Below are 12,615 nucleotides of genomic sequence, written 5' to 3' on the forward strand. Positions count from 1 at the left end.
TTCACATAGTCATCTCCCTGTGCATCTTTGTCTCCCTCTATGCCCTAATTTCCTCTTCTTTTTAAAAAAAATTTTAGATGTTTATTTATTTTTGAGAGACAGAGAGAGACAGAGTGCAAGTGGAGGAGGAGCAGAGAGAGAGGGAGACACAGAATCCAAAGCAGGCTCCAGGCTCCAAGCTGTCAGCTGTCAGCTGTCAGCTGTCTCTCTTTAGTCAATCTACCTAAACATTTGTCAATTTTGTTGATCTTTTCAAATGACTGACTTTTGTTTCACTGATTTTCTCTATTGTTTTTCTATTTTCAATTCCATGTGTCTTCTGTCCAGTCTTTGTTATTTCCTTCCTTCTGCTTGCTTTGGGATTACTTCTTTTTCCAGTTTCCTAAGATGAAAAGTTAGGTTATTAACTTGAATTTTTTTAAGTTTTATTTATTTATTTTGAGAGAGAGAGAGCATGAGCAGGGGATGGGCAGCCAGAGGGGGAGAGAGAGAGAATCTCAAGCAGTCTCCGTGCCAGCAGCACAGAGCCCGATGTGCGGCTGGATCCCACTAACTGTAGATCATTATCTCAGCTGAAATCAGGAGTTGGACACTTAACCAACTGAGCCACCCAGGTGCCCCATTGAGATCTTTTTTTTAAAGTTTACTTATTAATTTTGAGAGAGAGAGAGAGAGAGAGAGAGAGAAAGTGAGCACAGGGGAGGGGGAGAGAGAGGGAGGGAGAGAGAGAATCCCAAGCAGTCTCCATACTTTCAGTGCAGAGCCTGATGTGGGGCTCTTGAACTCATGAACCATGAGATCATGACCTGAATCAAAATCAAGAGCTGCTTGCTTAACTGACTGAGTCACCCAGGCCCCTAGATCCTTCTTTTATAATATTGGTGTCTATAGCTATAAAATTCCCTTTAAGCATTGCTTTAGCTGCATTTAATAAATTTTGGTGTGCTGTGTTCTTGTTTTCATTCATTTCAAGATGTTTTCTAATTTCCCTCATAATTTTTTTCTTTGACCCATTTGTTATTTAGAAGTGAGTTAATCTCCACCTATTTGTGAATTTCACAAATTTCTTCGTTACTTATTTCTAATTTGACTCCATTGTGGTGGGAGGACAAACTTTGCATGATTTCAATCCTTTTAAGTCTATTGAGGCCTGCTTTATGACTTAGCATATGGTGTGTCCTCGAGAATGTTCCATGTGCACTTCTGAAAAATGCATATTCTGCTGTTGAGTGTTTTTTTGTTTTGTTTTGTTTTACACAGATTTCAAGGCTATGCTCTCTGAGGTTGATTCCTCTGTACCAAGGCCTGCAATCCGTATCTTTAAAAAGTTCCCCACGTCTTTCAAGAACCCATGGCCCTTCTCGTCCTCCACTCCTGGCTTCCTATGATTTATTACATATGAGTAACTGCAGTGGTGTCATCCATTGTTCTGAAAGCCTTTTCTATTGCTCTGGTCTTGCTGCCAAGTCAGCGAAAGGCAAATCTGCGTTCTCCGACTCGGCTTTCAGCTCCTTCGGCCTGGGCCCTACTGCGCAGCGATTGGGCCTTCTGGGTATCACGTGGTCTGAAGCCTGATGATGGCCGGAGCAGGGGAAGATTCTCGAGCACTTTTCGGGGTTGGCGTCCGCGCGGCGCTGGAGGCCTGGCCGGCTTTGCAGGTATGTGGGGCCGTGGCTGGGATAAAGTTTAGGGTCTGGGGCAGAACAAGAGTTGGCTGGACAGTGCGCCTGAGGCTCCACTGGGCCGCATAAGCGGCCAGCCCTACGCCACCCCAGGCCGGCTTCCAGGTTGACATAGTGGGCTTGGGCCTGTGTTCGCAGATCGCCGTGGAGAATGGCTTCGGGGGCGTGCACAGCCAGGAGAAGGCCGAGTGGCTGGGGGGTGCAGTGGAGGAGTACTTCTTCCGCAACGGTGAGTGAATGTGAGCCGCTGCGACCTGTTTGTGGGGGGCGTGGGGAGGAGGAGGCGGGTCCTGGAGAGGCCGCATCACTTCCTCTTGAACAGTTGTGGGATGGTACCAAAGGTCGAGGTGGATTGAATACAGGCTTTGGAGACAGAATCTTGAGTTGAGATGCCTTACGGACTGTGCCGTTGACCCGTGGTATCACTCTGGACAAGTTGTTTTACTTGAGACTCAGTTTCCTAATTCCTAAAATGGGTATAAAAGTATCCACCCCAGCGCTATCCAATAAAAATACAGTGTGAATCACATGTCATTTAAGATTTTCCGACAGCCACTGTAACAAAGTGAAAAGAAGCAGATGAAGTTAATGTTACTGAATTCTATATATCCGAAATATTTCAACGTGTCATCAGTATAAAACATTATTAATGAGGTATTTTACATCCCCTTTTAGTGTTAAGTTTTCAAAATCTGGTAGGTATTTTACACTTTTAGCACATCTCAACTTGGCCTACCCACATTTTAAGTGCTCAGTAGGTATATTTGGTTATTTGGACAGCAAAGATCTACCTTTGATGGGTCTTGAATTGAAGGTCATGTAAAAATAAGGGACTCTATAGAGGGCCTTTTGCACATTAGGATTTTTACAAAATTCTTTATTCAGGTTTTTCATCTTGGAGATGACATCAGGCAGAGTCCTCTCAAGAAAGTACCATCTAGTAATGGATCCATTTAAGTAAACAGGCATTTATACACAGGGTGATGTTCTAATAAAGAGGAGCTCAGGGTGCTTGGGTAGCATGAGACTGAGGAGGAGGCTTTTTTTGGAGATTGTTAGGGGAGGTAGTGATTGGGCTGAGTCTTAAAGGGATGAACCGGAGTTAACTAGGTGGGGGAGGCACAGAGAGCAACACACGAATAAGTCTGTGGTATGAGAAGATTATATATTTGGGAAGTGGCAGGGAGCTCAGTATTAGAGTAAGAGTGTGTGTGCACTTGTGGGTATAAGAAGGGGAGGAGTGGTAGAGAATGAAGCAAGGGGGTTGGGCGGCCCCAGGGAAAAGATAAGACGTGGAAGACCCTACATTCCTTTGGTTTTGTGTGTTAGGCCAGTGTTTGCCAGAATGCATGCTATGGAAGAATAGTTCCATTACATGTTCGGTGAAGAAAAAGCTTTTCCAGTCAAATTATGTGAGAAAATCTCTTTTCTTCAGCTCCTCTTTAGGAGTTACAATAATCATTAACGTAATAAAGGCTTGGATAAAGATAAGAACCACAAAAAAAAGCTTGTTTACCTTATTTCCCTGTTAGCTTTCTATGGGTAGCTTTCTTTAAAAACCAGCAGGACAGTCACTTCTCAGAAGCAGGATATGAAACACTGAAGTAGGTGATAAAAATTCATGGGAAGTTTCTAAGGTGAGTAATAGGATTTGTTGGCTGGAAAGTTCAGAAAATAATCAGTGTGGAGCATGGACTAGAGAGGGAAAGACTGATGAGAAGGTTATTTCTGTCTAGAAAATGATGAGGTCTGAGCCAGGGCAGGGGCAATAGTAATGGAAAAGAAGGGGTGGATTAGGGCCTTGGAGGAGATTGGAGTGTGGAGAGGGAGAGAAAAGGAGGCAGGTTTCTGGTTTGAGTCGCTGGGTGGATTAGGTGCCTTTCATGGAATAGAGGAACCCTGGAGGATGAGAAGTAGGTTTGGAGGGTAAGGTGATGAGTCTGGCTTTGGATATGGAGGGCCTGAGGCATCTGTAAAACAAGTAGAGAGAAAGCTTTGGGGGATATTAGATTAGAGTGGTAGGAAAAGTCAAGGGAGTGAATGAACTCTGCCAGAGGAAAGAGAGAGTGAGGAGCTTTGTGGAAGACTCTTGAATAGTTCTCTAATTCCGAAAAAGAAGAGCATGGGCTCTTCTAGGTAACTGAAGCCTAGAGGGGAGGGATTAGCCAAAATCACACAGTAGGATGTTGATGTGAAGGCTGTGATGATTTCATCATTGGAAGTACTTAACATCCATTTCCTCTTACTATTCCCTTGGTCTGTGGCCCTCACTGTCAGTGGAACCACAGTTGTGAAGGCTCTCTATATTTTGAAAACTTCAGCCCTTGAGTGATGGAAATTAACATGTATTACCGGTCTCCCATATGCTAGGCATTATTTAGGTGACTCCTCATAACACACCTCTAAGAAGGCCACTATTTGCCCCACTTTGTAGATGAGAAGACAGAGGTACAGAGACAAGTAACTTGCTTAATATCACAGAGAGGAGGCCTGTTAAAATAGGTCAGATGAAAGAGGGTCAGTGTGGTTGGGATGCTGTTTGGTAGGAGGCAGGAGTTTGGAAATTAGGTATTTATATTTAGTGTTTGTTTTTAAATTTTTTTTAGCGTTTATTTTTAAGAGACAGAGAGAGATAGAGCATGAGCAGGGGAGGAGCAGAGGGAGAGGGAGACACAGAATCCAAAGCAGGCTCCAGGCTCTGAGCTGTCAGCACAGAGCCCGAGGGGCTCAAACTCAACAGACCGTGATATCATGACCTGAGCCGAAGTTGGACCAACTGAGCCACCCAGGCGCCCTTGGTGGTTGTTTTAAATCATGTTAAAACTTGGAGTACAGAGCACTTCAGTGAATAAAAGTCTCACTGTTTGGACCTTTACCCACCAATCAGATATGGACCTAAGAAGTAGGTATTGAATAGTAGTGGGCAGGAGTGATTGATTCAGTTGGCTGGTCTTTCCTTTCCTACTCAGCTGACTTGGAGCTAGATGAGGTGGAAGACTTCCTCGGGGAGCTCATGACGAACGAATTTGATACCGTTGTGGAGGATGGGAGTCTGCCCCAGGTGAGCATATCATGGACACAACTACAATTTCCCTACCTGGTCTTTCTTCTCCCTGTTTTTAGGCCAAGACTCTTGGCTCTAACCAATACTTTCTGGAGTCCTGAAGAAGAACCTTCTGTGACTCCCTTTTGCCTAAAGGAAAAAGTCTAGTCTTTCAGGTCTTTCCAAACACTGCCCCTTCTCTTTTATTTCTCTCCATACATCATTCTCATCCAGGTCTGTTCTTCACCCCCATCCCAAGGGCAAGTCAGGCCAGGTATATTTCCACCCCTGCATTACTGCCCATCAATTCCTGCTGGGATGGACTTCCCTTTTACCTCTCCCATCTTTCAAACCCAGTTCTAGTATCTTCCTTGCTAGAAAGCCTTCCTTCCATTATTCAGGCCCTTACCTGAGCCCTTCATATATGGTTCCTTCATTAGTGAACTCCTGGGGGAAGAATGCCCTGTTCTTTTCTGGAAAATTCCAAGCCCCTCCCTACTCTTGTTGCAAACACAGGCTGGTTGTATTGTAGGTTCTTTAAAAATCCAAGCTGATTGAATGTTTTCTTGGTAGGTGAGCCAGCAGCTACAGACCATGTTCTACCACTTCCAGAGGGGTGATGGGGCTGCTCTGAAGGAGATGGCCTCCCACATCACCCAAAGAAAGTGCAAGGTCAGAGCCACTGCAGTTACAACAGCCAGAGAGACGGATGAGGATGACGCGGACAGCGTGGAGGAGATGGAGGTGAAGGGGGTGCCCTTTGGGTTGGGAGATGTGATGTCTTTAGTTTTCTGGGAAATCAGTTAGTTTCACAGGAAAATGATGGGGGTGGGGTTGTATTATCCAGAGAGGCCAGGGAACTTTCCTAAGGTCACACAGCCAATCCTGGCAAAGCTGGGAGAGCCTGGGTCTCCAGTGGCCACAGCCAGGAGGTGTATTTAGCTCTCTCCTATATTTCTCCTCCAGGTCACAGCTATGAATGATGGGGCAGCTACAGATGGGGTTTGCCTCCAGCCTGAATCCTCTGGTCCAGACTCCCAGACTATTAAAGAAGAGGATATAGTGGAGGATGGCTGGACCATTGTCCGGAGAAAGAAATGAGTAGGGCTGGAAATGGTTTGGGCCCTTGCTTGCTAGTTGTTTTGACACTTGTTTGTAGGGGTTTGGGGGAGGGTTGTGGACTTCTGGACTCGTTGCCCCATCTCTACCCTCTCCCAGTTCCCCTGTCCAGTTTCCTCTAGTGGAAGAAGAGCTTTAGGGTCCTTGCTCTTGAGGTAGTGGGACCTGGTTCATCACACTCCCTTGGGCCTTAAGTTACTGGCTGCACGATGAGGCCTGGTTTGCTAGCACATTCTTGGGTACAGTCAGTATGAAGAGGGAGGGATGAGTGGGTGTGGGTGTTACTGGAGGAGAAACTAAATACTGGTTGACAATAGCCAGGTGGATTTGTGAAGGAGAGGACCAGTACTCCTGCTGGGTCAGGAGTGGTGAGATAAATGTACAGACCAGAAGTGAGATGAGGTGAAGACGTTAACGAAAATAGCTATGGTACTTCTCCCTCTTTTCCCTCTGTTCCCCACCCCCATAACACAGAACAATTCTGTACCCCTGCCCAGAAATTGGAACCTCCCAGGAACACTCCCTTCCTGCAGCCCAGCCTCCAGCCCTGGGTTCCTTCAGGAAGTATAAGATTTGGGGTAGGTGGTGAGTTTGGGGGACCTGGGCTTTGTTTTCTGTCTCCTCCAGCCTCTTTCCATACTCTTATCCAAGTCCAGAGATGAGGCTTAAAACCTCAATAAATAGTACCTTATTGTTTAATCTGTGGCTTGACCTGTGAATAGCCTTGGAATCAGCCTTATAGGAGCTGGGCCTCAAAGCTCAGCAAGGGAGAGGTTTCTGGGCCCACCCTAGCAGCCTGTTACTTTGAACAAACAGTTGAACAAATGGAACACAGCAGCACTCTGAAAGTTTCCGTAAGCCCGAAATAAACTGTATTTTTTTAAAAAAACAAAACAAAGAGTATCCATTGTTCTCCCCCCATTCCCGTCCTGCCCTGTGGCCCTGCCATGGGTCTGGACGATAAAATACTGGGTAGCCTTGGGGCCGGGTAGAAGCTGTAAGCCATGGGAAAGGCAGGAGGGGTCTTGTCACCACCCCATGTAACATATGTGTGAAGATACTAGCTGAGGGGGCACGGGTGGGCCAGGGCCGTGGGGTCAGTGGCAGAGCTGGCACTTGAATCCAGATCTCCTGCCTCCAGTGCTTTGGGGGGAATTGGGTGGAGGCAGGATCTGTAGGGTGTTGAGGGGATGAGGGAAAAATGACCTAATTCAAGGGGGTCTAGCAACAGCTCCCACCCTCCCTGGGGACAGGGATTTTAAAAAAAATTAACATCACTGTAGGAATTATTTTTTAAAAGCCCATGTTTTGTGAAAAGAATTAAAAAACCCAAGACCCAGCACTGGGGATTGAAAGTGCCCATGATGGGAGTTCAAGTATTGACTGAGCTGGGAGGGAGGGGCCTGGGATCCCCAACTGGACATGGGCAGTTAGAGTGTGGGGGAGGGGGCCCCAGTTCCCCCCAAACCCTCTAGGTCTTGTCTCGGGTCTGGGGAGCTTCAGAGGGTTCAGCAGTGGCTCCTGAAGCTGCCACCGGTGCCTCCTCCATCTCCTTGTCCTCAGACAGTGTGGGCCCTGGGCAGAACGTGTCCCCACGGCCTGCCCGACCAAGCACTGCCATCCAGCGCCGCTGCAGCTCCTCTGTCTCAGGGCTGAAGTACCAGCTCAGGTGGCTCTGGGTGATCTTGAAGACGTGCCTTCGGTCAGGCCGCTCCCCTGCCTCAGGAGGCCCCACCTCAAAGCCAATGAGGGGCAAGCTGCGCTGGGCTTTCACATCCTAGGGAACAGGACAGAGCTGAGATCACCTTGGGTCTGGGCTTCTCACTAGTTTTGTATCTGCTGAACCCCTCTTTTCCTTCCCCTGCTCAGGAACCTTCCATGGCTCCAATGACAGCAACAGAAAAATGTCAACTGAGGCTAGCATGCAGGCTGGATCAAATACCTGTTTCCTCCCACAACCAAAACCAGCTGGGCTAGTCTCTTTAGCATATACCAGATAATGTTTGCAGGCCTTCATCTAGACTATTGCCTCCATCTGCATGTTCTTCCCCATTCCAAACTGGACCTAGAAGTGCCTAGCCTCCACTCTGACTTCCTCCAGGAAGCTAGCCTCACCACTCACCCCACTTTTCCCTACACATGTTGGCCCACAATCGCTCCTTGTCTCTAGTTGGTCTTTTTCTCACAAGGGTAGAGGTTCTGATTTTCCCTTAGGCTCACCCAATCCCCCAAGGCCAAGGAGAGGTCAAGGACTGAAGGGGAAGAGAAGCATCCTGGTTTTGCCAGGTGGCTGAAAGGACCTGAAGGAATAGGATGCACACCTGAGGGGCTCCATAGATGTACAGCACCAAGGGTTCGTTCTCAGGGACCACGAACCATGCCTTGTGCCAGCCTTTCCCACCTTTCTCCATGTAGTGTAGGAAGCTGCAGATGACGCTGTTCTCCGCAGCCACTGAGGCCTGTTTCTGTGGCCAGAGACATGGGGGACATCAGTGTTGATAGAAGGCCTGGACTGGCTCCTCATGGCTTTGACACCCGCTCAGCATAGGGACTGATAAAGCTGAAGCTCAGATGGCAGGAGTGTTTTGCCCAGTGCCCCCCACCCCCAGTGAGTTAGAATCGAGATGGAAAGCCAGGCCTTGTCTGCTGAACTCCCACCATGGCTGCTGCCTTTTAACAGTTGGTGGGAGGGAGGGAGAGAGGGGTGTACAACTCTCAGCAGGGGCACTAAATGCCAGTCAGGCATTCCTTCTTCCCTCGGTTCATTTATTTCTCAAGTCATTTACGCATTTTCACCTCACCTTTTTTTTTCATCTTTCATCATACATTCATTCCTCACATTTAACAAGAGGCAACTTAGCATTGTGGTGAAGGGGACTGGGGAGCTGGGTAAGGCAGTCTGGCTCAGGATCCCAGCTCTAGATGAAAATGTATCGACTTGGAAGGAGAGCATATAGGCATGTTGTAAGGATTGAGTTAATGCAAAGTGCTTGGAATAGTGCCTAGCATAGAGTAAGCATTCTTTAAGTGTTAAATACCTCAATTTGGTTAAAAAACAAAACCAAAAATGTGTGTATGTGCATGCTACAGCATAACTATTAACAATGGTAATCCAGTGGGTAGAAGGAATATGGTGTTTTTATTATTTTGTTTATATTGTCTAATTTTCTTCAGTGCACATATTCTACTTTATAATAAGAAAAGGTAATTTGTTCATTGAAAAACCATCCTAGCTCTGCCACTCACTGGCTGTGTAACTTGGGCAAATAACTCCCTGGGCCTCGGTTTCCTCATTTGCAACACATGGACAGTAATAGCATGGATAGATTGGTTGCTGTGAGGATTAAATATTTAAAGCACTTAAATAAAAGTTAGTTTTTCATTCATTTTTGCACTCATTTTACTCACTCCAAGCCTGTGTCACTTGCTTAGTGGAGGCACAAGGCACCCTGGCATTTCAGAGATGCCTAGGCATCAGTCACACTGGGTGGGTGACTGGAGCCCATGTGGTCCAGTGTGGGGGTGTTAGTCAGGGACCTGGCTCTTACCTCCAGGATGGACCTCCGGCGCTGGGGTGTATGCTGGCTGCAGGCTGGGCTGCTCCCAGGAACCCCATGCAAGGCCACGTAGCAGTCAGTGCACACACGGTTGGAGCGGTTGTTGTCATAGATGAGACGGGCCCGGAACTCGGAGCACTTCCCACAAACCACCTGGGGTGGCAAGTGGGCAAAAACAGCCTGGTTCCCGCAGGTCTTTCCCTTCAGTGTACCAACTCCCACAGTGGACTCATAGCCTCCCCTAACTTGGAAGGTAACCCACTCAGAAGTGGGCCTTTGGACTGTCAGCCTGTCCCCTCCCTAGCTCTGCCCCTGTCTGCCAAAACTCACATGCCCGCAGGCCTTGCAGTGGTGCCTGCGTTTGGTGATGGAATTGAAGGGCTCCTGGCAGCGCATGCACATGGTGACTTCCTTTTCCCGGATGGGTGTAGGTGCCCGCTTCCCAAGATCCACGTTCTGGAGAGAGGGCCGGGTCCCAGGTCAGACACAACTGCTCCCCAGCCCAGTCCAGCCAGCCCCTGCCCACTGCCCCAAGGCTTGGATCATCATTGGAGGCAGCAGATACATTCAGAAGACCTGCCTATGAATCCTTGCTTTGCCCCTACCTTACTGTGCTACTGAAGACAAGTCATTTTTACTTTCTGGGCCTAGGTTTTCCCAACGATTTCTCTGTGGCCATACCAACAGAAGATTGTACTTCCGAGGTCATGTACTGCCTCTCTGGTCTTTACTCTCTGGGAAGGGGCAAGGATCATTTCAAGATAAAGTGGGAACTTGGAGGCCTGGAAGGGGTCCCAGTGCAGGGGAAGGGGTGGGGACTCTTACTGGAGAGTTAGGGGGTGTGTCTTCATCTTCCCTGTTTGTTGAGTTCAACAGTTTGAAGGTCTCCAGCGTCTGTTCATGCTTCAAAAGAGTGGAGTTGATGGCCTGTGAAGGAGGTTGTAAAAAATAAGAGGTCAGGTCACCTCACAACCCACGCATTTCCACCCTCACCTTCCTATGACAGCCTGGAATCAGAAAAGTTGGCTTCTAGGTCTACCTCTACCCCTTGCTAGGCACATGACCTTGAGCAAGCCTCAACCCAAATCCAAGTCTCTGTTCTTATATTTATGAAATGGGGGAGGCGATCAGTGGTTGAAAAACCTCAGAAGGTCTTCCTGGCCACTGTCTTGGCTTAAGATTTTACAGGGCTTAACTCCTTGGGGTTATACCCTCAGCGGAGCCAGCTTTCTAAAGGAAGAATTTGTGAGTTTACATTTAACCTTTGGACCTCAGTTTGCCTATCTGTAAAACTGGGATGGTAAAATTTGTTGGAAAGCAGGTGTCTAGGCCCATTCTGGTCTGACATGAGTTTTAGGGGAGAATCCTCCAACCCCAAGGAGACCTATTAATATTCCTCCAGCCCCCTACCACAAAGCTTTCTTGGATGTTACCTGGACCCAGTCTTTCTTCTCCTCCTCAGTCCTTGGGGGGAGAAAAGAAAAATGTTGGGTTAGGCAGGCCAACCAAAACCAACTGGAGTGGTAACAAGCAAGTTATTTTGGCGTCAGGCAGACCTGGGTTTGAACCTCTGGTCCTTAACTTTTTGTGTGACCTTAGGCGAGTCATATAGCCTGAGTTTATTTGTTCAACAGTTAACTAATACTTTCCAGACTCTGTGCTAGGAACCTGGGGCTTAGAGAGGACCATACCCTCAAGGAGCTCATGGTCTAGGAGGGGAGATAGGGACGGTACAGGGGGATCAGTACTGTGACAGAGTGAAAATAGGGCTGAGAAGCCCAGAAGAAGAGACCTGCCCCAGCCTGCAATTTGGGTGGGGGCTGTTAAGGAAGGTTTCTTCAAGGAGGTGCTGGGCCTCAGAGGATTAAGGGTGAGGTGTGTGTAACAGTATGGAACATATAAGAAAGCATAAATAGCTCCCTGTTGCTGGAATGACAAGTGTGAGAAAGGAAGGCAATTTGTTTTTCTTTAATCCATTTTCTTTTCCATTTTATGTGGAGATAATTATCAGTCTGGGTTCTCAGCAGTAACTGAGGTGACATGTAAAGTGCCCAGCACAATCCTTGGTCCACTAGCTGCTCAATCAGTGTGAGTTACCCCTTTCTTTCACCTTCCATTCACTTTTCCTGTCTGTCCTATAGTCTCCAAAGCTGCTGCTGTGGTGCAGTCCCATAAACTGCTCACTAGGCATAGGACCTGGTTTCTTGGCTGTGTCCTGCCTGGCGTCTTCTAATCCCCTTCCACATGTACACTCCAGACATCAAAAGTACTTTTCTAATATGAAAGTCTGGCTACATCTTTAAAACCACTTCATGAAAAATTAAGGATATGAGTTAATATTTAGCTACAAGAATGTCCATTGCAATGCTATTTATTGTGAAAAATTGGAAGCAGCCTAAGTGTCCAACAACAGGGGATCAGATAAAATAAATGATGGTACATCATTACTGTCAGACAACATAAGTGGTGTAGAAAGCTGTTTATAATATGTTAAGTGAAAACAACATATGTAAAATACACATAGTATTCCATGTTTATTTAAAAACATGACATGAGTGTTTACATTTGTCACAACACACTGATGGCATGCACTTAAGACCTGTGCATTTCACTGTATGAAAATCTGTCCTCAAGAGAAGGAAAGGACATTAAACAAATATTGGACTCTAGTTAATAATATGCATGCCAGGCGGGCCTGGGTGGCTCAGTTGGTTAAGTGTCTGACTTCAGCTCAGGTCATGATCTCACAGTTCGTGAGTTCGAGCCCCATGTCGGGCTCTGTGCTGATAGCTCAGAGCCTGGACCCTGCTTCGGATTCTGTCTTTCCCTCTCTCTGCAACCCTCCCCCCCACACCCGCTCATGCTCTGTCTCTCTCTCAAAAATGAACATAAAAAAAAATAATATGCACACCAAAGTCTTCAAGGGTGAGGTGTAGTGATGTCTGTAACTTCATTTGAAATGCATGTAAAAAAAATCAGATGGATTGGTGGATGGATAAGAGGATAGATTAGTGGGGCGCCTGGGTGGCTCAGTGGGTTAAGCATCTGACTTTGGCTCAGGTCATGAGCTCGCAGTTCATGGGTTCGAGCCCCGTGTCGGGCTCTGTGCTGACAGCTCAGAGCCTGGAGCCTGCTTCGGATTCTGTGTGTGTGTGTCTCTCTCTCTGTTCCTCCCCCGTTCATACTCTGTCTGTCTGTCTCTCTCTCTCTCAAA

The 12,615-nt window shown here is 47.2% G+C and overlaps 2 protein-coding genes across 3 annotated transcripts in view; one reads left to right on the forward strand and one right to left on the reverse strand.

Moving 5' to 3' along the window:
• The first annotated feature begins 1,523 nt into the window (after nt 1-1,523).
• On the forward strand, nt 1,524-6,543 carry TSR2 (TSR2 ribosome maturation factor). The gene is made up of 5 exons (XM_045473282.1): nt 1,524-1,658; nt 1,821-1,911; nt 4,652-4,743; nt 5,299-5,469; nt 5,692-6,543. Exons 1-5 carry the CDS (start codon nt 1,575-1,577, stop codon nt 5,824-5,826), a joined length of 573 nt encoding a protein of 190 aa, XP_045329238.1. The 5' UTR covers nt 1,524-1,574; the 3' UTR covers nt 5,827-6,543.
• Nucleotides 6,544-6,693: 150 nt separating this feature from the next.
• Nucleotides 6,694-12,615, reverse strand: part of FGD1 (FYVE, RhoGEF and PH domain containing 1) — a 41,760-nt gene continuing 35,838 nt past the window's right edge. Inside the window, exons 13-18 of one of the 2 annotated variants that reach the window (XM_045473280.1) lie at nt 10,835-10,865; nt 10,227-10,328; nt 9,732-9,857; nt 9,393-9,554; nt 8,166-8,309; nt 6,694-7,621 (exon numbers count right to left, since the gene is read on the reverse strand). In XM_045473280.1, coding sequence (XP_045329236.1) covers nt 7,316-7,621; nt 8,166-8,309; nt 9,393-9,554; nt 9,732-9,857; nt 10,227-10,328; nt 10,835-10,865 — 871 coding nt within the window. In that variant the 3' untranslated portion in view covers nt 6,694-7,315. The remainder of the gene's footprint in view (nt 7,622-8,165; nt 8,310-9,392; nt 9,555-9,731; nt 9,858-10,226; nt 10,329-10,834; nt 10,866-12,615) is intronic. The other variant, XM_045473281.1, reaches the window with a different exon arrangement.

This window comes from Leopardus geoffroyi, chromosome X, assembly GCF_018350155.1.
Source record: "Leopardus geoffroyi isolate Oge1 chromosome X, O.geoffroyi_Oge1_pat1.0, whole genome shotgun sequence".
NCBI lineage: Eukaryota > Metazoa > Chordata > Mammalia > Carnivora > Felidae > Leopardus > Leopardus geoffroyi.